The 25,343-nt window shown below is 41.0% G+C and overlaps 1 protein-coding gene across 1 annotated transcript in view; it reads left to right on the top strand.

The window, feature by feature from the left end:
* The window catches only part of CNTN1 (contactin 1), a 99,227-nt gene extending 80,850 nt beyond the window's left edge, over window positions 1-18,377 (top strand). The window contains exon 22 of the mRNA XM_086462099.1: window positions 18,178-18,377. Coding sequence (XP_086318225.1) covers window positions 18,178-18,377 — 200 coding nt within the window. The remainder of the gene's footprint in view (window positions 1-18,177) is intronic.
* The last annotated feature ends 6,966 nt before the right edge of the window (window positions 18,378-25,343 follow it).

Here is a 25,343-nt window from a genome sequence, read left to right as displayed (position 1 = left end):
TTTTATGAAATAAAATGCTTTGTACTTTATATTCATTGTATTCTGCCATTAGAAGAAGATGGAAAAAATCCAAAAGAGTTACTCAACTCTCTTATGCTTAAATGTAGCAACATAGCAAAAAAAGAGTATCACAGAAAAAAATCACATAGCTCATAGAGTGAATGCCAGGATTAGTATTTTGCTTTCATAGTGTAATCCCTTTGATGCATAATGACTTAGTTTAATACAAATGCATATTCTGCTTTCACCTCTCGGTAGGACATGTAACTATTGAACTATATTTATACAGTATTTTTAATTGCTTTGAGAAATCAAAGACAGCCAAGTAATGTTTAGAGTGATTTAAAGTAATCTTTGGAAGACTCACCTCATTAATTTTTTCTCCTTAATAATCTTGACAGGATTGCAGGCATGATCACAAAGGTGAAGGAATGAAGAAGAGAATACTTTTCTAGTCATGACAATTCTTACGTGTTTTAATTTTCAGTAGCAAGACGTGGAACTGCCTTATTCAAATCCTTGTGGTATTTTTCAGTTCAGTGGTTAACAATCTATCTTACTTTTTATGCGTGCCTTGGATTGGTGGCATACTCATACCCCTCAGCTTAATGCACCTAACCTAGCCAGACCCATTTTCTTCTTAGCGAGAAGAGTGATTCAGAAGATCTAGGTTAGATACCTGCTGTAACACACCTTTTGATGAAACCTCTCTCTTAAGAAAACAAACCCCAGTAATTCTCTGACAAAGGCAGCAGTGACAGTTTTCCAGTTTCTTCAGTGGCAAAGTCCAAGGGGCTTCAGAAGCTACTTCCTTAGTAGTAAGGAAGGTGCACAGCTCTTTAGTTTAGTATTTATTAAGGAAGTGTCACAGAGTCTAGTTCCTTTAATAATCACCAAGATTTAGCGTGCTGGAGAGGGGCGATCTAACAGAAGCACATAACTGTATAGAGAGCCATTACAAAGATGATGAATCCAAAGTCTTGGTAATGGCAGATGATACAATATGAGGCAGTGGCCAGAAATTGCAATTTGGGAGGTTCAGACTGGACATCAGGAAAAACTTCACCCAGAGGGTGGTGCAGCGCTGGAGCAGGTTACCCACAGAGGCTGTGCTGTTTTCGTCTCTGTAGTTTTCTGTGGCTCAGCTAGGCAAAGCTGCGGCTGACGACATCCAGTGTTGGCGACAGTCCTGATGTGAGTGGGAGAGCAGACTAGGCAGCCCCAGAGGTACAAGCAGGTACAACCGGGCACTTTATGCTCCTGGAAGCTGTATAACTTCCAAACTTCAGATCTACTGACAGTACGTTGAATGATAAGTGTTTCATTAGAAGTAACAGTTTGTACTGTGATCGTTTGGCAGGTTTATATTCATGTATAAACAGATTTATTTGTTGCTGCAGATATAAAGGGTAGATAAAATTACATATTTGCTAACTTGAACTTATCTTTTAAGTGCCAGTGACCATACCAAATACTTGTATTTTTGCCCTTTTTATATGTATAGATCGATTTAGATACACTAAATGGTCCATCTTATTACGTACTAAAGTACTCTGTGCCCTTTACAGAGTACTTGAAGGACTTCTATGTCAAATGTTCTTGCCTTTAAAGATTAGTGCCATATATTTTACTTTCACCATATTCCAAAGCCTGTTTGTAGAAGCAAGAGATGAAGAGTGGACAACAGAGTGCTTAGAAGTATGCGCTGGAAGAGTGCTACCTGGTCTGTCCTCTGTGCCTGGTCAGCACGATTATATTAAGCCGGTGGGAAAGGAAGGAGGAATATTACTTCTGTCAAAGTAGGAAATGTCAGAAGGATCCTTCATCTAAGTTCCTGTGAATGTTTCAGAGTATCAAATTCAGTGCTTGTAGCTCTAGCTATAGAGTGGCTGAAGCAAGAACTTTTATCAGGAGATAACTTCTAGCAGAAGATCAATTTGAAAATTTCTTCCCAGAAGCATGAAAAGCTACTTGATTTTTTTTTTGCTTTTCAACTCCTGGTGTTTCTAAATCAAGGCTGCAAGCCATTTTGGAAGGTCTGTTTTAGAAATTTCCCTCTTCTGGGTTCAGTACAGGAGAAACTAAGTAAAAGGCTACTTAAACTGTATTGTATGTGAGGCAATATTTAGATGATATAGTATATACATTAAAAGGCATAAGGATCCTTTCTGTGCTTAGATTCTTTAACTCAGCATTATTTTCTAATACTGCGGAGTAGAAATAAGTGAAATGTGGAATTTAATGTGACAGTGTAAGTCACTCATCTGAACAGATGAGCAGCTTTTTGAAGATGGGTTCAGTCACTGCTGGCTCATTTAGATATTATCTGTAAAAAAATGATTCCCTCATTTATTCCCACATGAAAAGGTTTTGTCTTTCTCTCCCTAAAACAAGTATTTCATGAATTTCCAAGTTACTATTTTCTATAATAATAGAACCCAGTGATGGGTTGTTTCAAATCTTTTTCTGACATTACACACTGTGGGGGTAAAAAGCTTTATCTGGCTTTAAAGTGTTTGCACTCATTTACAAGTACTGTTAGTACTTCTGTATCAGGACACTAAAATGTTATGTGCTCATCTGGAGGGGAATGTGGTACTAGTCACAGCCTTTTCTGCATGTACCTACAAAGTCCTCACAATCTGAAAATTGCTTTGTTAGAAAGCCAAATGGAGTTGCCAACGAATGTATCAAACTAGGAACGATTTCTACACTCATCCTCTGTTCTTGTTTTTTTGTGGGTTCCTGCTAGTTTCTTTCTTCATCTGTTTCTCCTTTTATTTTACCTCTTTGGAACTGGGCAAATTGGAGCATTCCCAGTAAAGAGTCTGTATTAGCCAGTATAACTTTTCTCTGATTGATGAGCTCATGCAACCCTCAAAGATGCTTTATCCTGCCTCTCTGTCTTCTTTACCAGGGATCCTGCTACTCAATTACCTTGGAAAATTGTATTGACCTTTCTGGTTTAACAGTACCCAGTTCTTCAAAGTATATCCTTATCAGTAAAAATCACATTGTTTTGCTATGGGAAGGCTCATGCGAGGCCAGCTGTTTGCTTCCTTCCTTTCTCCAGTAACTTTCATGCCTGATTTAAGAATTTTTTTACCTTGCTGAACAGCAAGGCCAAGTTTAAGCTGAGCTGGCCTGTTGGACTAAGTTATTTTTTTGTTGCTTCTCAGGCAATAGTTGCATCAGCTGCATATTTGCCGTGTTGCTTCCCGGCCCTGGGTCATTCCTGCTCCCATTGTTCCTTGCTTGCTGTGCTGCTGCATTCGGGGAGCGGAGGGAGGGAGGCCGTATTTTGACAGCACAGCCTGCCTTCCACTTTGCTTCCCTCTTTCTCAAGGGCTGCGTGGTGATGGGATTTACCTGTACATGAAGTCGTATAGCACATGGCTCGTTTCATAAGCGTGAGCCCTGCGCTGTGCTGTACATGCTGTGCAAGTCTTGTCATGTGCTGCAGAGGGACGGTGGCCTCTCCCTGCTGTGAAGCAAGCACTGTCATTCAGCCTGTTGAGACTGGGTGCTTCTACTCTTGTAGAAGCTGAGGGCATCCTTCTTCATCTTCTGATGTGTGAGTCAGGCTTTCTGGTTGGAAGATGAACAATTTTAAGACAGGCTTTTAATGTACCTCAATATTTATGTGTGCCACATTTGTTCCCAATAACACAGAAATTTCAAAACTATAGTATTTTTCCCATTAATTCAACACCATTTTGCACCTGAAGAGTTTCTACTGCTTGCCTGTTGTACTTTGTGATTATTTAAATGTGGACTATTTGCAAGTGAAAAGAAGTAACACATCTGGTGTATACTTGGGGTGAATTTATTTGTAAAAAGCATTCACAAATTCCTGTTTTCTTGAACACGGAGGAGTAGGTTGCTCACTCAGAAATGCCCAGATATGCCAGCTGGCCAAAGAAGATCTGTCCTTTTTCTTCTTTTCGGGGTTACAATGAAACTTTATCTTCTGGCCTCCCATTTTTTCCTGAAAAATTAGACCTTTTTGATGAAAAACATATCAATGACACTCCCAGAGCATGACTGAATTCCTCTGAATGACTGTGAAGCATAATTTGTGAGGCAATGCAGAATATGTTTATGTGGGAACATGCACAGCCTGGTGTTTTGCCACACCAGACAATCAGTGTAATCACAGATAAGCTTTCCTATAGGGGTGAGCTACCAAAACTCTCTCCAAGCTCTTCCTGCTGCTTCAGCAGGCAGTTTCCAGCAGTGAACACCTCGTCCTTGCTGAGCACATGATTCAGCCTTACTTGGCCTGGCAGTACTCTGGGTGCTGCTGGTGAGCCAGTTTGTCTGGAGTGACCACTCACAATTGGAGAGACAGGACAGATGCTGAGAGGTATGACAAGCCTTTAAGTCATATAGGTGATCCTGAAACTCCACAAAATTCATGTGAAGTACAACTACAACTGTTGCCTGGGTCACAGGAGGACCTCCACAGTTATTCTTGCTATTATTTGTTGAGTATAGTGCTTTAAAAGAGTACATTTATAAAATATTACCTGTGGTCTTCTACTTAACTGTCCATGCAAAGGAATATGTAATGAACATTAATATATGTGAAGGTGTATCTGAGAAATAATCTACATTTATTGACAGCTAAGTAACAGCCCACCAACTGAAAACTGTCTTATTTTCCTCGGAGTCCAAGGCACCTTTTCATTTTGGCAGACCAGGTTTGTAGCAGGGCCAGAGTCAATGGAAAAGAAGCCTCTGCTGCTGCCTGCCGACACTGCCAACACTGCCAACACGCCAAGTGCCATTGCCAGAACAAAACAAAACATTTACTTGGCTCTGGCATATGGATTTTCAAGTAGGAGAAGACAGGCTAACATTCATGGGGTGCACAAACCACCCAGACCATCCACAGCACTTCAAATACGTTTTTAATGTTCTCTCTCTTTTTCTTCTAATAGTTTTAAAGCTGTTGTGCTAATGCAGAGCAAACCTTAACACAGCACAACGCATGGGCGGATGCACAGACAGCATTATTTCCGTCCTGTACAAATACTCTGCTGCAAAACAGTAATTCATGGGGTTGTGAATTACTCCATAGCACCTTTCTTGAAAGGTTTATGGCACAGGCAAGAGGAAAATTTCCTCGTGCCCCAACAAAGGTGTTCCTAGACAAGGGAAAGTTGGACCCATGACTTAGTGATGATGCCAGCGATGCCAGATAAGCACATTCTAATTAGTTCAGTTATTTTCCATTTATCATGAATAGGGATAGCAGAAGTTAAATCATGTCAGCTGATACTACCTATTTCTTTTGCAGTAGTTGTTCAGGAAGACTATTTCCAGCTGGGACAAGTGGAATTTCTTTTCAGAAGCCAGATGACAGAATTACAAACCCACCCACTTTTATGCAGTTTAGTTTAACCTGAAGAAATTACATTTCCTCCCCTCTTGCTTTTCTGTTCTACCTGGGTAAATGTGAAAACACTCAGAAAACAGATATTAATGAAGCCTAATAGATGCTAAAAAAAGTAACAAACAGAGCAGGCGAAAATCCCCTTTTTTTTCCAGGTGACCTAACTTTGTCCCAGAGAAGTAGTTAGAAGCAAGGAGAAACAGAATACGAGAAGGCTTTGAATTTACCTTTCTTAAAGTAAAAAGGAGAGATATAAAAACAGACAGTGCCAATGGAAGATAGGTCCTTGGATTCTTGACCAAAAGGAGAATATTATTTACAGGAAAATGGGTAGGAGTTTGGCCGTTCTCTCAGGAAAAGAAAATCTATTTTGCAAAACAGACACAAAGGCAGACTCGTTTCTTAACAAGTTACAAAATTTACGTTACGAACTTAAATTCTTTACAAATCATGTAAAATACCAGTCCTGGTAAAAAAAAAAAATCTCTTTATCTCTTAACTATATGATAAGTCATATCGTGAAAGATGTGTTGCAGTGACTGAATCATTCGGATAGCCAGTATGCATCTACCTGAACAATTTGAGCAGGACAAGAGGACTGGATCTATAGAGAGAAACAGCAGCACTGAGGATCCAGCTCCACACTGTATGCTCATGGCAGGTTTTACTTTGCACTACCTCTAATCCGGTCCTGCACATGGTATCCAAGACACTTCCACAGTGCAAAATGAACCCCAATAAAGGGGATGCCTGCGAGTTGTAAAAACACACTCCTCAAACTAGAACGGTCAGTTAGACATCCCCCTCGATGTTCAGAACCTGGAAACTAAGAAAACTGATGTCATTTACTACAAATTAATTCTCAACGATCTTTCCTGACAACAAAAGCAGAGAAGGAGTTTTGCCACAACAGGATCAGCTCATGATTCGCCAAGGAGTAACTTGTAGTTTGTGTATGTTGGCAGGGAAAACACTTTCCCACTGAGAAAGAGAAGTTATTCACGTATGACAGCTTCACAGATGACCAGTAACTAATTTCCTGATTCACAGATCTGATGAAAGTAAGATTTCTAAACAGGCCTCTAGATTATTTTTTTTTTTTTTACAATCCAGTATAAAAAGATACTGATGTTGGGAAAACGGCCAAAAATGTCATATCTTAAAGATAAGTAACATTTAAAGAAAATGATGTATTTTTAATAACAAATGGTTACAAAGGCTTGGGAAATACATCAAAGTCTGAACTGTTTTAACGCCTGTTTCATTTAGGCATTAAATTTGTTTCATTTCTTTTGAGTATGATTGGAAGACTATTGCATACTATTCAAGATGCCAGTAAAATCTAGGATCTCCATTCAGAAGTGTAAAAGATTTCATCCTAGACTTCATGTGATTGAGATGGCAACACAGAATTTAAAATTCAAATAGAAAGCTGTGGATTAGTGGCCCTTTACCAGGAGTTCCTGTGATATGTAAAGATTTTGCTGAAGGAAAACCCATTCAGCAGTTCTCTTCATTTCCTCAGATAAACAACCACTTGTGAGAAAGGCTGCTGAGAACAGGTGACAGGAAAAAGGTTTGATTAACTGCAGGCATCCCACACAAATTGTATTCAGTGTTAAGCTCCATTCTGGGTATATGTTTCTGTAGATAGTTTAGACCTAGGCTTAAAAATGTCAACTACAGTAACTCTGTAGCAGACAGTAGTAAGGCCTCCCTGGGAACACTGCAAGATTTTACAACTTTTACTTGCATCTGCTGGAAAACAAACAAACAAACAAACAAACAAACCCAAAACCCCCCAAATTTAAGGGGTGTGTTTCATTGTTTATTTGAAAGAAATAAAGGCTCTTGATATGAAGTCCACACATGATGTGTTAGAGTGGTAGTTAGGTCATGTGGTACTGACTTGGTTTTGGCCTTGACTTTGATGACTGTAGTTTGCGATTGCATGCACACTGGATACGCGAGATGCTAACTGAGAGGAGAGATCACACATTAAAACACTGAGAATGAATCTTTAGGTGCTAAGTATTTCCAGCTTATACCTGGCCAAACTTCAGAAGGAGCTTAATAATCCTTCTGTTTTAATTTACATCCACATGTTTATTTGTACACATTAAGCCTTTATCTGGCGTTCCTTTAGTTTTTAAAGATTGTTAGAACTGACAAATCACAATTGCGTTACTGCACAGAATTAATCTTGTAGTCTGTACTTGGGCAAAACTTACACTGATTTCCATTCATGAGCTGCAGGAGTGTACTGGCTGTCATGCACTGGTGAATGGTGTTTCCAGTAAAGTGTGGTTCCTGACGTTTAGGTCAGTAATCTAACATGAAAAAAGAAGAGATAATCTGTTTAATGTGCGTTTGTCCTCCTAATGTTCTGTTAATGTGCTGTCTAAGGGTTGGATCTGCTTCATTGCAGAAAGCTGTTATACATACCTCTGCCACCGTGCCTAATCCTTATAAGGAACTGCTGTAATGGGGTGAATTGCTAATTATTAATTCTGGAGCCAGCAAGCGCATCTCAGGGGAAAATTTGTTATTACGTTCTCTTTGTAGACTAGTTACATCCTCATACTTGCTCATCATTCAGCTTCATTCAGCAAACCTTTTTCATTTTTTTTAATTCATTAGAAGCATTCAGAATATGTTTAATTGTATTTTTCCAACTGCATTATCCTGATCTGACAAAGGCAGAATACATGTTCTGTGGATATTCTTAAATGTGAAGTGTGGATTTTTTTTTTTTCCTGGGGCTATTACTCATTCGTTAAGAACTACTATGTTGATATTTTGGGATAAAGAAAAGATTAATGTGTCTCATAAATCACTAAGAAGTACAGATAAATATACCTCCATACTTTCACAGTTGCCAAAATGTGCAGTTGTTATGTATGAGAATATATTTCAACAGACATTCATGTTCATCTTAAGCATAAAATTTGTCTGGTTATGGATACTTACAAAAGCAATCTTCCAATATTTTCCTTAATTTTATCGTTCACTGAGGTGAATATACTGCTTCCTATGGAGAAATGTAATATTCATAGAAATGTACTTTGTACATCTGAATTGAGCTGATGAAGAAGGATTGTTAGGTCTCTTGTCTTGGTTTTCTGAGTGGTTGGATATCAGCAAGGACTTAGGAAGAAATTATGACTTCAGAAAGCATCCCTACAGCAGTAGGGGAAAGGGTGAGAATGGGAGTGGAGAAGAGTTTTGAGATGTCAGAAGCAAGAGGAAAAGGGTGGAGTTTAGTATGGGGGACAGGGAAGAGAGTGGAGCAGTAAAAAGAGTTCTGTGGTGAAAGCTCTAAAATTCTGGCTTCATGGCAGATGTTGTGGACTTCCTGGTGGGACAATGGAGAAACCAGGATCATGTAAAAATAGTTGTTTCCACCTTGTGTGGTAGATACAGGAGGGGAAATAGTTCTATCTGTCTTGGAGGGTGTCTTCTGAACATGTGCCTGTTGGGGTCTGCATAGAGCTTCATCTATGGGTCAGGAGACACTGCCTTTCAGATCTGCCTTTCTAATACCACTTGAATTCACTACTGAAGGCCAATTGTAAACAAATCAGGCCTTTGGTTTGCTAGTGGCTTATGGTGCCCTTTTCATTAAATGATTTGCTAGGTGACAAGCTGTACATACGTGCAAATGAACAGCTGTAGGCACATCCCGTCATGTGATACTTGGTCACCTCATAAGCATGCTAGCATACTTCTGTTCCTGGGATGGGGAGGTCACACACTCCTCTCACACTCTAGAGAGGGAGCTCTTGGATGAAAGGTATCTTTAGACCCAGCTCTCTCCATGTACTATATATCTGGTGGGACATGATTTTCCCCACTATATCAGTGCTCAGGATTTAGTTGAGAAGTACAGTAATAAGCCAGTTGTGAGGCAAGAAGACTAAGCACTCTAGTCTGAGACACACTCCCAACTGGTTTTCCGAACAACTGCCTGAAAACTGCCGTTGTTTGGAGTGAGGCTGTTTAAAGCCAAATGAGGAGAGGAGATAGTGCCATGAACACAGGGAACTGCAGATGAAGACTTAATTAAATGACTGAAAAGAGGAGAAGCTCTGCCTAGTACAAAAATTAAGACTGTATGTGATCGTCCTTAGTTAAGAGTTGTTTGGGGGACAAAACTTTCATCTTGGAATTACAAGTAGTACATGTGTGGTACATCAGAGGAGATGCTGATCTGAAGGACATCAAGCCTACAGTGCATTGAGACATATAGTGAAAAACCCATCAGAAAAAATCCCTGCAATTATGTATGTAGGAGCTCCAAATTACTAAATACTATTGGTTTTGTATACGCACAGCTAACTGATGAGCAAGTGAACTCTGGAGTTTTCTGATTTGGACTTGGTCCACAAGCATTATAAAAAATGGTTTTTTGTTATCAATCAATTTCATTTCCAATTAGTTTCCTTACTTTCTCCTTGTTATTGTGTGTAGGAAATACTGTAAGAAATAAATACTTGAAGGTAACTTGCAGGTGTTTATTTGGCCAAATTCTCACTTCAAAACAGCATCTTTTTCACCCTCAGGATCTTGTTTTGCTAACTTAATAAAGCACCTTGTAAATAGGAGGTTTGAGATAGACACAAAATGAAGAATCGAGCTTTTTATTTATCCTGAAAGATGCAGAAACTTTGAGGCAGACATGTAAAACCTACAGATCTGTCTTTCTAGGACCCTGCATGATGCTGGACCAGATGATGCGATTTCCATGTCCTTGCAAGAGGTCTGATGAGAAAATGTATATGCTCTTTTGTAACTTTAAATTCTATGAAAGAATACTTGAAATTTGTCATACTGTGCCTGTTGTTAGGTAAAACGGGGCTTCTTGCTAAAATCTGTGCCATTTGGTTCACATGTTACCTTTTCAGTATGGTTTTTCCTCATTCAGAAGAACATTTGCTGGAGAGCTGTCCAGTGGGACAGTTCCAGCAGCTCCTCAGGACTGTAACCATCAGCTGCAAGCACTTCTGTCCTTACTCTGTATTCAACAGCAAGACAAGAAGTAAGCTGGGTCCCACACTGCCTACCTACACACTACCATCCTGACCTAGACAAGCCCTCTCTGGGATGAAAGAATAGCCTGTTCTCCAGCTCCTTTGGCCCATCTCCAGGACTGACAGCCAGGCACAGTTTGGCTGGGTTATTTTCTCATACAGATGCTTCTTAACAGGGAGCTGGACCATGGCAACGCAAGCCATTTAATATAATAGCAATTCATATGCCTGTTTGCCAGAGCAAGTTATATAAAGTTTCTAAGTTGCCAGTTAATACTTTTTGGTTTAAAATATTTGTTTAAGAAAGACTCTTGTGACTTTAACAGACTTAAATGCCACACTGCTAGAAGTCAGCCATCTGGACTTTGTAATCTGGCAGGTAAACAAGCGGACCAGGCTCTTTGACATCTCTCAGATTATTGCTGATTGTATGAACATTAACATTTCCAAAGGTGTCTCTTTGCTTTGTCACATTTCAAAGACTCCATTAATTTTGTTTTCACATGTTTAAATATTTATTTTGACCTTTTACCTCCTGGCATAACCTCCTGGCTTGTTGGACTGGCCAGATCAAAATACACTGATGTGTTCTGAACGGCCTTGCTGCTTGTATAAACACGCTGCATAAACAGCTCTTGCAGAACAAGAGTCCTCCACGGTACTGTGGCAAGTCTCTTTGTCCATCTCAGATTATCCATACAGGTAGGGGCTGTGCTGAGATACGCCAACTGGTTTTCCAGCCTTCGTACCCCCACACTCTTGCTTGTGTCCAGAGTTGTTCCCCTGCCAGGAGTAATGCTGCAGTAAAACCAACACTGTATTGTCATCTGTTTGGTGTGCAGGTGCCACTGCTGGAGTACCGACTCTGCTCCTGGTCCTGGTGGTGCCTGCCCTGGGTGTCCTCGCCTGCTCGGGATTCTGAATGTAGCTGGATTTACCTTGTCCTTCGCCTAACACAAAGGACTCCCTTTGAAGATGAGGACCGCGACTCTTTGTGATTCCTGTGGCACCATCCTAAGCCAAATAAATTACACTTTAAAATAAATTACCCTACCAATTTCCTATGAACTTTAAGAGGACTGAGGCATCCAGGAACTCCTTCATGAAGTAAATCAACTTTTGAAAGGCTAAGAAATATTTTTAACTTGTTCCAATATGCCTTATAAAACACTTATGCTGATCTGTGACAGTTGCATGATTCGGTCCAATGGGGCAAGTTACAGTGTTAAAACCCAATAACATAGGCTGTACAGTGGAAGTAAAATCACCATACGTAGGTGCTTTAACTTGAATAACAAATTGTGAAATATAATAGAGATTGAAATGTTGATTGTATGTGATAAATGTAAGAGTACTACGTCTGTCTGTACTATCCTATATGTTTTGTGTACTGCATATTTTTGAATGGCCCCATCATCATTTATTGGAATTACTGGGTTTTAGAGAGACAGTCAAAGCAAAAACATTTATTTTTTTTAGAGCTGTATTTCTTGAGGCTATTGGATAGAATTTGAAAGACTTGAAATAAAAGTCAGTGACAAGGAATTTTTTATTTTAAATATGTTCAGAACACCCAAGCCGTGCGTAGCATGCTCAGCTCAAAGGAATTTACCTGTGCTTCACTGGCATGAGATTTACCACATTCTTTTCTTAAAAGAATTCTGTTGAAAAATTCCGTTATGGTCATTGTTGCTATTTTAGGAGTCAAATGGCAGCTTTCAGGGAAGCAGCGTAATGTGTTGGTTTTGATTTAGTATTATTACTCTTGTTATTATTACTAAGGTAGCAATATAACACTTAGGAGTTTGGAGATGGAGTCCATGTTAAGATCAGCCAAGTGGACCATGAAATGGTAGGAAACGTATGTTATTTTTTAAAGTGAAAAGATTTAAAATATTAAAAAAAAAAAGTAAAAGTTGTACAATAAATGGCAAAAACAGAGTAGCACAGTAAAAAAATTATTATATTTACATTTTTATGCTGCAGATGCCAGGTGTTACCTTCCTGTAATGAAGGCGTACATTTGGGGGAATTATATGCTTTTTCAAGATCTTGATATTATTCTAATGTTCATAGTGTTGTAAATAAGAGTTTTAAAGTTCTGAGACCGTTTCTCTATTTGATGGAGTACTGAATGATCCAACCGTGTGTTAGTACATGAAAGTCAGATCCCAACTGTTAGTCAAAGCTAAATGTTTACTATGGCCTTTGCAAAATGGGAACTCTATTAGAGATAGAGAATGTTTTTGTTCTGACTGTGTCTAGAGTGTTTCAGTGTTGCGTTTTTTGTTGGTTTGTTTGGATTTTTTTAAGTTGTTAAAGAAATGCACATTCCTTTCATTTTCCATGGTGTGCTGGGAATTAGTTTGAGTGTGAATGTTGAAGAAACACAGTGGTATTGAATCAGCTGGCTCAAGTAATAGTGCAATGTCTGATGCTTCAAGAACTATAAGCTTTGAATCATATTTTATTAGCACAACCTTGCTAGCTACTTAGAAATAGATTTTATCTTTTTAGAACCAATACTGTAGAGGTCCATAATAATAATATTTACATGAAGCAAGAATAGGTCTATTAATAATTTACACCCCCTTCTTTTATTTGTATAATTTTGTACTATATATTTACATGTAAAAGTGTAGAGTCTTCATTAAGAAATAACAATAATACTGGTTTAGTTTAATTTTAACTCTTTGTTACAAGATGAAAATTTTTTAAATAGGTGAAAGTGATAACTTCCCTATAGAGGAATGTCAAAATGTCAAACACTACTGAGTTTCATAAATTGTGTAATTATTTGAAAGAGAAATGAGCTGTCTTCATACATAAGAAATTAATACGCTGTAAGCCTTCTGTACAAAAAAGTTGTGTTTTATTGTGTTTCATTTGGTTTGGTTCTTTTGCAGTATAACTCATTTTTATATAAACAACAACCACAACTAAATCTTTTGCCAAATGCATGATTGCCTTTTACTTTTCTAATACATGGTGTAAAAAGCAAAACTGTTTCATTTTTGCATGGAAATGACCTGTGAAGGAAAGCCACCTCTTTTTTAAAATCAGCAACACAGATGAGGTAGGTCTCACACACTGATCAGATAGTTGGAGATTTTTCTGTTTCACATAACTGTGTAAATTTGCCTGGGACCTTCAGTTTCAAATTGTTGTCAAGAAAAACTAACTAATGTATCATCTGCTTTAAAACGCAAGGTTCTTAATTAAAGTTTATATAGATAGACATATTTGTTGTTTCTTTATATTTCAGGAAAATTGATATTACTATTATTTGATACTGATGAATATTGAACTGGTTTTTTAGTTACTTTTTATCTTTTTTTTTTTTTTCAAATGAGTAGAGCAGGACCGTGCTTTGTCCTTTTTATGAATGAAAAGTAAATTACAATTAAATAAATGTATTAATGTTACTCGAAATATAATAATTGTCTTTTGAATTGGAGCTTTCTGATTTCATAACAGTGCTGCGGTCATCTGTGACGGTAAAGGTGTGGATGGAATGGGATGCTGTGTATCCCTGCCCTGCCTTCTTGTGACTTTTGCTCGAGTTAAAAGAGCTTTTGTGGGATAAGGGTGACTTAAAGAACTGTTGTGGGCTAAGGGTGGCTGTTTTGCTTTGATTATAGGTGATATAGATGGAAAGATTTTCCTAACGTCAGTGACAGAAACCCTCCTAGAAACTTTTCAGCATTTTTGGAAGCAATAATTAACCAAGCAGGGTATTCTTTCAGGCAGCGTTTTCTACTTCAGTAGATATTTGTCATGGTTTAATCTCAGCTGGCAACTAAGCCCCACATAGCTGCTGGCTCGCTCCCTGCCCCCCACCCCCTCACACCCCACCCCACCCCACCCCCACCCCCCCCCGCCCCGGTGGGATCCGGGGGGGGGGGGGAGAATCAGAAGAGTAAAAGTGAGAAAACTCATGGCCTGAGGTAAAGGCAGTTTAATGGATAAAGGAAAAGCCACACATGCAAGGAAAGCAAAGCAAGGAATTCATTCACCCCTTCCCGTGGGCAGGCAGGTGTTCAGCTGTCTCCAGGACAGCAGGGCTCCATCACACGCAACGGCTACTTGGGAAGGCAAACACCATCACACTGAACATCCCCACCTTCCTTCTTCCCCACAGCTTTTGTTGCTGAGCATGACATCATACAGCCTGGGATATCCCTTTGCTCAGCTGGAATCAGCCGTCCCGGCTGAGTCCCCTCCCAATTTCCTATGCACCCCCAGCCTACTCGCTGGTGGGGCGGCGTGAGGAGCAGAAAAGGCCTTGACTCTGGGTAAGCACTGCTCAGCAATAGCTAAAACATCTCTGTATTATCAACACTGTTTCCAGCACAAATCAAAACCACAGCCCCATACCAACTGCTACGAAGAAAATTATATCCCAGCCAAAACCAGTGTGATATATTATGAAGAAAGGTGGCTGAAATTACAACACTTTGTACTGATTAAATGCTTTGTGTGATTGCAATAATTTCAAGAGGTGACAGCAAGTATAACTGACCGAGATACTACCTGCCTTGGAGGGGTCACATTCAGGCCCTAAAATCCGTGAAGTTGGTGAAGCTGGTGGTCATATTGCGGAACTTGGTTTCATTTATCTTGAGAGATACCAAATAAGAATTGTCAATGAGAGAGTGTTCCTTGTGCCCCGCAACTGAAAGACTGTCTGCTCAGGCCTGGGAAGGAGGAGATTATCACTGCTTTGATTAGGTATGTTTTGTATTTTTATCTTGGTCTCTAAGGGCAATAAGGGTTTGAGTCTCTGTCTGCCAGTTCTCTGCTGCTAATGGTTTCAAACATACTGGGTGATGGCAGACAAATTCAGCAGCTATCATACTGAAGAAAATCATAGTCTGAGTAGAAGATAGAGATTTAAATTTGGAATTTGCATCGGAGGAGGCTGCAGCATGGTCACTGGTCTGCCCTGTTCTGTTTGGGCTGGATGCCCAGCCAGCAAACACCTCAAAGCCAGGCACAGCTTGCCTTGCTCCTGCCTTACCCACGGGCTGGACAGCATGGGACAAGTACCGGCTGGGGAGGGGCCTGAGCACATGGCATTACAGGAGAAGGAAGCTGAGATGATTGCACTGACAGAGCGAGGAGGGGAATAATGGACATAGAACATAAACCCGTAGGAGAAAATGTTCATTATTTCTACCTTTCAAAGAACAACTTGTTTTTGTTTGTCAGGCTTCTTTGTTTCCAGACTTCAGAGCCTCTAGCTACAGAAGATGCTAAAAAATATGCCTTTAAATATTAGATACCTGGCTGAAGACCAGATCTTCCAGTCTCGATCTGCTTCAGCATTGCATTAAGGTACACTTCCTATTGGAGTTACAATTAAAATAACAGACATCAGGCAATATCCAAATACATTCCAGTACAGATCTTGAAATAGTTCCAAATGCTATTGTTTGGAGATTTTGTTTATTTAAATACATCATGGAAATGTCTGTCTTTCAGGTTACGACAGTACAGTATGAGCTAAGGATATTCCTTGGCAGCAGTATAAATTTCTGTAGCATCTAGCACTTGTGTACGCTCCATCCTTGCATATGTCATCCAGCAGAATCTTTGCGGTGTTAGGACATCGGCACTATGTGGGAACCACCTGCCTTCTGCATAGAGCAGTGGGGTCTTGCAGAGGAAAAGTGCCCCTCTCCATTTCTTACAGAGATGATTCATTTTTCTTTAACTTTTCTACCATTAGTTCCTTTTGCTTTGTCACTTTAATATTCTTTTTATTTCCAAAACCAGAAAGAACAGAAAGCGTGAAACTCCACATGAATGGGAAATAAAAAATAATGTTTGTATCTCAAAAAAAGTAGCACTGTCTTTTCTTTTCTTGACAGCTAACATGTTTTTCCTTTACCTGGGTGCCAATTAACCAAGTCTGCTCTAAAGGATGTTGTGAAAAGACACATGAAAAGTGTTTCCTTCACCTTAGTTGATCTTGACTCTGGTCTATTCTCTTAATTAATATGGATGACACTGGAAATTATGCCAATTTTCTTTCTCCAAAACACTTAGAAAACTCATTATTTAGCTGGTAACTTCAACAAGCAACCCCCAGTGAGTACTGATTAGTGGATTTTACTGGTCTATATTTAAAATCTAATAGTCTTTTTAAACCTGATGCCTTTCATCTTTCATGTGTTGTCACAGCTGCTAACTATGTGCTTCGCAAAATGGTATGAAAGTGTTTCTTTCACTCCCAAAGCAGGCAGCAGGCATGACAAGGTGCAATACCAGCCGCTGGTGAAAAGGCAAATCTAAACAGAGAATACAAAGGTGTTGACCACGCATCGTCCCCTCTAGATGGCTGTCACAGTGCAGCTACTTACCCATGTCACCTCCATCCTTCAGAGTTATTTGACACCTGCTGAAAGCAGCACATAGCAACGTGGTTTTATGGCACTGAGCTAGCCCAGCACCAGCCCTCCCAGCCTCCACTGGCTGCTCAGCTCCAGGCAAATTCAGATGCTCGCTGGTGGTCCCAAGTGGGCACGCAGCTCCAGGTGGGACATGCTGCAGTCAGCAGGGGTGGATGGCACCAAGGGGTCATTGTCTGGCTGCAGAACGGTGTTTAAGCATTCAGGAAATACCAAGTTGGTGGGGCCCCAGGGCAGTGAAGGGCACACAGGCAAGCAGGGAGCTTCTCCTCAGAGCACCAAGCCTCCGGCTAGCCATGGGGGATGGCGCCCTCACCTCAGAAACGATGCGTTCAGGACAAGACAGTGAAATCTTCTCCTCTCACCCCAATATGAGGAGAGAAGCAATTTTCCCACTTTGAGGCCTGCATCTTGTGAACAGGGAGGGTTTCAGTGCCCAGCAGACAGGCTGAGCAGGCAGCGCTCCCCTCACTGGCGAGCCCTCGAGCAAGCAGGCTTTGGGAGCACACAGTGTCGGCAGCTCGGATCGCTGTGCCAGTAACCAGATTAGCTGCACGGTGACGTTCAGTTCTGGTTCTCACAGGCAGAAAGATGGAAAAGCACAAAGTTCCCAGAGGCACTCAAGTCAAGGGATTTATCCTGTCCAGACAACTCCCTGTGAGCAACCACTCTGCGGTGCCTGCAGCACAGCAGTGCCCATGGGACGCAGCAGCTGATTTGTATTGGTGGAACCAAAAGGTGTTTCCATGCTGCTAAAACCTTGTACTATCCACACCAGGGCTGTTGTATGCAAACCACCCATTAGGCGGTGTCCCTGGCCAGCACTTCTCCCAAAATTGGTTTTCAGATGGCACAGCCCTGAGGCACACCAGGGCCCCTTGCAACCACCAGGCAGTAGAAGTGTCTGTGTCCCGGGGCTGGCACTACCAGTGGCACAAGATTTTTTAGTTTTCCATTCAAATCTTCAGGATTACCGTACATTCTGCAAAAGCACCGTTCATACTACTAACTTACCTGTATCTGCAGTTCAAAGTGGGATGGGGATGTGCATAGGGCTTTAGGGCAAGGCTGTGTGTGACAAGGCTTTTGCTGATCTTACACCTCATCATTAAACTGCTATTATCTGTCTTGCTAGTCCACGTTTAGTCAATAATATTAATGAAATCATACCATTTTCTCTGCCCAGGAGGTTTTTAGCTATAGATGTTGAGACGTATGCATCAGTCAGATCTCCTCTATGACAGCACTCTGAAGCAGTTAACTACTGAGCTTAATTTAACTGTATTCTGGCAGAACATTCTCACGCATAGCAGACTTTCTATGGATTGATGTGCAGCTCGAAGAGCTGTTGAAAATCAGCCAGTTCTCCGCAAAGCTTCTCTGTGCCTGCCCTGTCAGAGCACCGCAGTACCACTGCAGGCCTCCAAAACATGTGCCAAGGCCAAGATGATGTCTCTTCTGGCACCAAATCCCAAGACCCTTCAGCCAGCTTCAGTCCCTGATTTGATCTACAGTAAAAAGTACATGATGGAATGATACAAAAGGGTCTATGGGGAGTAGGTGTATTTACAGACGTGAGCCTTGTATAAGTAGGTTAAAGCATTCACTGGGATTGTAACAGAATCTGACAAAAGGTAATAACTTAAGCAATAAAAACCCAACAGAGATGAGGTCTGCAGTTTTTATGGCAGCTTTTATACAGACAGTTTAAACTTCAAGCTCCCAGAGCCAAGAAAGAGCATGCAGAATGACTCCACTGGGTTCTGCTCAGCAAAATTTCCTATCATTGACCTACGGCACTGCCTTTTCTGTAACGTTGCGGACATGATGACTTAGACGGTGGCACAGGAGAAAAGCGAGGAAAATAATTCTGTTTAAACAAGGGAGAAATCAATAATTCAAACACTCAAGACTGAGCCAAATGTGCTAATTCAAATGACCTAGAAAACAGCATAAATTTTTACTATTAGTAACTGTGTGTTGGTATGCAGCACAATAACCTGCTTCTTTAGGGTTTCTTGATTCCAGGATGCAGGAAAACAAGATGTTTTTATATAGAAACAGAATAATTACTGAATTGCTCTTTTTTTAATCAGTACTGTGCAAGCTAGAAGCCTTCACTCTATCAGGAACATGAGGTCACAAAGGGCATGAACTTATTTAACGTGGTTTATTTCCCTACCTCGCTTCTTCCAGAATGTCCTTGCTGCAATGTGATAACCTGGTGGCTTCTGGACAGTGCTCTCCCTGCGCTCAACTCTCCAGCAAACATAAACTAAAATGGGTGTTTCCATGATCAAAAATACTTAGCCTGTCTTTCTTTCTTTCTTTCCTTCTTTCTTTCCTTCTTTCCTTCTTTCCTTCTTTCCTTCTTCCTTCTTTCCTTCCTTCCTTCTTTCCTTCTTTCCTTCCTTCCTTCCTTCCTTCCTTCCTTCCTTCCTTCCTTCCTTCCTTCCTTCCTTCCTTCCTTCCTTCCTTCCTTCCTTCCTTCCTTCCTTCCTTCCTTCCTTCCTTCCTTCCTTCCTTCCTTCCTTCCTTCCTTCCTTCCTTCCTTCCTTCCTTCCTTCCTTCCTTCCTTCCTTCCTTCCTTCCTTCCTTCCTTCCTTCCTTCCTTCCTTCCTTCCTTCCTTCCTTCCTTCCTTCCTTCCTTCCTTCCTTCCTTCCTTCCTTCCTTCCTTCCTTCCTTCCTTCCTTCCTTCCTTCCTTCCTTCCTTCCTTCCTTCCTTCCTTCCTTCCTTCCTTCCTTCCTTCCTTCCTTCCTTCCTTCCTTCCTTCCTTCCTTCCTTCCTTCCTTCCTTCCTTCCTTCCTTCCTTCCTTCCTTCCTTCCTTCCTTCCTTCCTTCCTTCCTTCCTTCCTTCCTTCCTTCCTTCCTTCCTTCCTTCCTTCCTTCCTTCCTTCCTTCCTTCCTTCCTTCCTTCCTTCCTTCCTTCCTTCCTTCCTTCCTTCCTTCCTTCCTTCCTTCCTTCCTTCCTTCCTTCCTTCCTTCCTTCCTTCCTTCCTTCCTTCCTTCCTTCCTTCCTTCCTTCCTTCCTTCCTTCCTTCCTTCCTTCCTTCCTTCCTTCCTTCCTTCCTTCCTTCCTTCCTTCCTTCCTTCCTTCCTTCCTTCCTTCCTTCCTTCCTTCCTTCCTTCCTTCCTTCCTTCCTTCCTTCCTTCCTTCCTTCCTTCCTTCCTTCCTTCCTTCCTTCCTTCCTTCCTTCCTTCCTTCCTTCCTTCCTTCCTTCCTTCCTTCCTTCCTTCCTTCCTTCCTTCCTTCCTTCCTTCCTTCCTTCCTTCCTTCCTTCCTTCCTTCCTTCCTTCCTTCCTTCCTTCCTTCCTTCCTTCCTTCCTTCCTTCCTTCCTTCCTTCCTTCCTTCCTTCCTTCCTTCCTTCCTTCCTTCCTTCCTTCCTTCCTTCCTTCCTTCCTTCCTTCCTTCCTTCCTTCCTTCCTTCCCTCCTTCCCTCCTTCCCTCCTTCCCTCCTTCCCTCCTTCCCTCCTTCCCTCCTTCCCTCCTTCCCTCCTTCCCTCCTTCCCTCCTTCCTCCCTCCTTTCTCTTGTTTTCTTTTCTCTTTTCTTTTCTTTTCTTTTCTTTTCTTTTCTTTTCTTTTCTTTTCTTTTCTTTTCTTTTCTTTTCTTTTCTTTTCTTTTCTTTTCTTTTCTTTTCTTTTCTTTTCTTTTCTTTTCTTTTCTTTTCTTTTCTTTTCTTTTCTTTTCTTTTCTTTTCTTTTCTTTTCTTTTCTTTTCTTTTCTTTTCTTTCTCCCTCTCTTTCTTTTCTGAAAAGAAAAGAAAAACAGAACTAGGAACTTGAACATTGGTACTATAAAGCCATCAGCAAAGAATATCATCCCTGGTCAACCTCTGAAGCAAAGCAAAGCTGAAGCAAAGCAAAGCACAGTCCTTTAAGACTAGCCAATGTATTCAAGAGATTTTGCAAGCACTCAATTTCCCAGACAGTTCTGATACAAGAAAGACGTAAAACCAGCATGACTTTTACTTCTGTCAAGCCCTGTGTAGGCTTCTTCCAAAAGCTCTGCATCATATTCGGAGGATCAAGGATATATTCCAGTGATTTAAAAAGACTTGGCATCAGAATCATGGATACCTTAAAGGATTTGAACCCATGTGCTTTGAAAGTTAAGCAAAAATGTATGTGTTGTGCATTACCTAGTGACAACACACAATTTCTCATCTAATTTCATAATGTAACTGATAGATTGTGGGATGCCCGCCTTTATTCTAATATACAGCATAGCAGAATGGGGGGAAAAATACATAAATTTGGCTTTATGTTGGATGACAGGGTATTTTAATTAATGAAGAATTTACTCACTGTAGCCAACTGTACTCCCCCCCAGCTCGGGTACCTCCATTACCAACACCATGCACAGGAAGCCAGCCAGGCAGTCTTCAATGAGCTGTTCAGCCCTAAGACAGGCTAATCACCCTCACCTATGCTCATCACAAGCAGAGCTCGCCTAGGAGAGCTGCGGTCGTTGCTGAAGCTAGGTTGGATCCAACTGGACAGCTGGTTAACTCTTATAACGGGAAGCTGAGGGAGGCTAGCTGGACTAAGGCGACCAACATATCGTTTTTTTGCAGCAAGATCTTGAAATGCTGCAAAACTTAGATTAATCACCAGTGAAGTACTTGAACTTTATTATATCACAAGTAAAATCTTGTGGGATGTCTGCTCAAGAGAAATTGAATTTGTACCATCCTAGCACAGATGAAACTCAGGGCAACTGAAGAGAAGGATTTATTACTGTGAAATATGCAACTGGAGAAATAACAAGCAGAGAAGTAAAGAGATTATTTCTAATGATATCATTAAAATCAAAGTGTTGTTGACAGTATTAGCTTCTCAGGAATTAATGAACTAGAACCTACTGTGAGAATAATTGCATGTAAACTACGATAATATTGATGCTATGCCAGAAGCTGTGATGTCTATCGAGAATTAATTTACAAAATCAAAACTCAAAGGAAGTCAACTCCATTTCTGACCTTTAAAAATGCAAGTAAACACAAGATGCAAAGAATCTCATGAGAAAGGACACTTGTAAAACTACAATGCAAAACGTTGCATCTAGAAGAGCCTTCTCTAAAATCACAAATGTATTATCAGTATTTGAAGCATTTCCCTTTTCACGTTTCTTTCTAGGAAGTGGCAGTGTGGTTTGTGATTTTCATATTCCTGGTCTACTATGAATTTTTCATCAGGCTAGTGTTCTCTGCTGATTTCTTGGGATAAATATGAAAAAAAACGTTATATGCTTTTGCAGCTTTTCATCCCATGAGTAGATTCTATGAACACATCAACAAAGAGAGATGTAAGGACCAGGGCAGCCACTGCCCCAACAATGCTGCAGCAAGGCTGGTCTCCAGCTCCCCGCAGCCCTACCCTGCCCAGCCATGGGCCCTGTTGAGCTTGGCAGACCTCCAGATCCCGTCCCATCCCCATCACTATCCCATCCCTGTCCCATCCCCTTCCCCAAGGAGGTGCCCCATGCCCTGTGGGCCGTCGGCTCTGCCATTGCCAGTGATACCTCCTATATCAGTGCCAGAAACTATTCAAGGTATTCAAGAAACTAACGTAGTGAAGCAGCTGAATTCGGCAGGTTTGCCATAAGAAAGCCTTAAAAATCCATGCGGTTCTATAGTAGAAGGTACACTGGGAAATAGTGTTGTGCCTCACATATAACGGTGACATAGCGTGGTGGATTGAGAGTGGATCCGTGAAAACAAGAGCTGTGTGACTGACTGGTAACTGGGCTTTTTTTCTCTTTTTTTTCTTTATCGTTTATGAATTTAACTAAGAAGCTTTGAAAGAACAACAGGTGGGAAAGAAGAGCATGTCTCAAGATTGCCATCTCTCAGTAAATTCTGCAGACCCATTCAGCAAACATGCTAGATCTATTTTGAAGATTTCACCTTTTTTCTTGAGCCAATCTCTACTGGGAAGGATCAAAGGAGAAAATGTAGAGTGAGACATTCTTAGTTTTCTTTGCAGTGGTCCATAGCTGATGGGAATGGGACCCAGGGATCTCCTGGGGATGTCAAACCAGGAGGAGCATGGTACCCCTGCCTCAGGGTTTGGGACAAGGACAGGCGGACAGGATTGCCATACTAAGCCTCGACAAATGTGCATCTGCTCTTGTGGTCACGAACAAGGAAGAAAGATCTCCAGTACATTATGTCTGTGAACACCCTGTCCACTGTGTGTTTACTGCTGGTGAAGCTAGGAACAGCATAAGAAAGCAATAAGATGTACTTCTGGAAGCTTTTTTTCCCTTCAGTATCAAAACTAGTAAAGAGTATGTAAAGGGCAAGTGTCAGGAGGATGGAGCCGGGCTCTTCTCGGTGATGGCCAATGACAGGACAAGTGGCAACGGGTGCAAGCTGGAGCACAGGAGGTTCCACATTAACATAAGGGAAAACTTTTTCACCCTGAGGGTGACAGAGCACTGGAACAGGCTGCCCAGAGAGGTTGTGGAGTCTCCTTCTCTGGAGACATTCAAAACCCGCCTGGATGCGTTCCTGTGTGACCTACTCTAGGTGGTCCTGCTCTGGCAGGGGGGTTGGACTAGATGGTCTTTCAAGGTCCCTTCCAACCCCTAACATTCTGTGATTCTGTGATATGAAGTGAAGATTGCAGAGCTGCAAAATTCAGCAGAGAGCAGGCCTTCAGCTAGAGTAAGTGTATGCAGTGAGAGGGCATGCCCAAACTTCATGGATTCGCTGGGGAGCAACAAGGATGGAACAGGTCATGGATCAGAGGACTTTAAATGAACAAGCCCAAATCATTCATATAGGTCTTGGATACAGTTTGTAAACGTTACTAGAAGTGAACAAATAAAAGCAGTCACTGTTGGTATCAACATCTATCAGATACCTCTTTCTCAAACAGGGCTGCAAGGTTTGTCTCTGAGCTCTGTTCTACAGAGATGCAGCCAGTGCTGGGTGGCTGTGCAGTCTCTTCAGCTGGCCTGTATTAAACAGCAGCACAATTAGCCATCTGCTTATGAGGACAGTAATTATGATTGAGGGGCTACGCAGGATATTTTGTTGACCAGTGACTGGGCTGTCTGTGGCTGTCACTCTGGCTCTCTTCCCAAGTATGTAGTCTCTTGGTTTTAATTCCTGATCCTGATCTCCTGTGAGACATAACAACAGTGTCTGTAAGTTATTTGTGTGTCCAGTCTGCTGAAAGAACTGTCTAAAGGGGTTAATCAGTAGCCATATCAAATATGTAATCACACAGCTTCTCTGTGGTGTAACTGCAAGCAAAATCTAGATAATGCAAATGTACACTTGATTAAGGGCACATGAAAAACGTTATGTGGATTTGTGAAGATACCCATTAAAGTACCCATCTATTTGGGGTTTTTACTTCCTTTGGCTCATAACATCAAGCCTCCATTAACTTGCTTTATAAAGTGTGTGCTCAGTAAGAAACGAAAAGTAATTTTACTTTTATAATAAAAGTTTTTTATAGTTAAAAAAAATGTAGAATGAAGATGCTTGGAAAAAAACCCCTTCAATTATGGGTGCTAATGTTTCTGTCCATTAAGCATCAAAAATTAATTTTCTGGAATGGATGTATTAAAATTACCCCTCATTACAAGCTGATGACTGCCAGATGTTAATAAACTATTCCTAAATGCTTATCATTAGGTATAATAATGACTAAGTTCACAAAGTGTTTAGTGCTTATGTGCCTGTAAACCACAGCACAGAGAGCAATAGCTATATACTCTTTTTTAAACGGTAATGTGTGATGTAAAAGCCAGTTGCTTTCTACTAGACAATGAGGAAAAAACCCTCACTTCAGTCCAGAATAGTCTAAGAGCTATAATAGGAGCCTTTCCACTGCATTTTGTGGTCAGTGTTCCACCTACAGGTAGATTCATTTCTTGGCTATGGTTACATCCAGTATTTACTCAGTCAATGCCCATGTGCTACTGTCAAAAAGATCAACATTTGTAATGATTTGGCTGAAGGAGAAAAGAGTTAAACCGCACATTTTAATGTTCTTTTCACCATATTAGCCATTAAAAAACCTCCCCAGAAGGACAAACCTGATCTTGCCTGGAGGCATTTGTGGCAGGTGCTGACTATAATGACTGATAATACTGCAGACTCAGGCTGGGAAGATTATGTCTGGAGGATGCCTACAGCAAAGGTATAGGAGAATTGCTTTGCTCTCTAAAATACTTATTTTCTAAATGTTGTGTTATTTTTATGTATCTCCTGTAATGTCCTAGTCTGTGCACGCCAAGCACTTGCTGGGTAACTTTAAAAGCTGCAAAGGAGTTCCTGAATTTTCATTTTTGCAGCATTGCACTCCTCTGCGACATGGAGGGATAGGAGATACCCTGAACTAACTTCTCTCCAGTAATGTGTGTTAGGGGAGTTCATTTGTCAAATCCCAGTCTATTTAACATTGCACTGATCCCAGTAGAGCCAGCTTTCATTCCAGCTTAGATTAAACCTAGCCAAGAGCCAAGCGAGTTTTGATCCCA

The sequence above is a fragment of the Leptosomus discolor genome, chromosome 1 (assembly GCF_034619465.1).
Source record: "Leptosomus discolor isolate bLepDis1 chromosome 1, bLepDis1.hap2, whole genome shotgun sequence".
NCBI lineage: Eukaryota > Metazoa > Chordata > Aves > Leptosomiformes > Leptosomidae > Leptosomus > Leptosomus discolor.
This window is presented reverse-complemented; position numbering and strand designations above follow the sequence as displayed.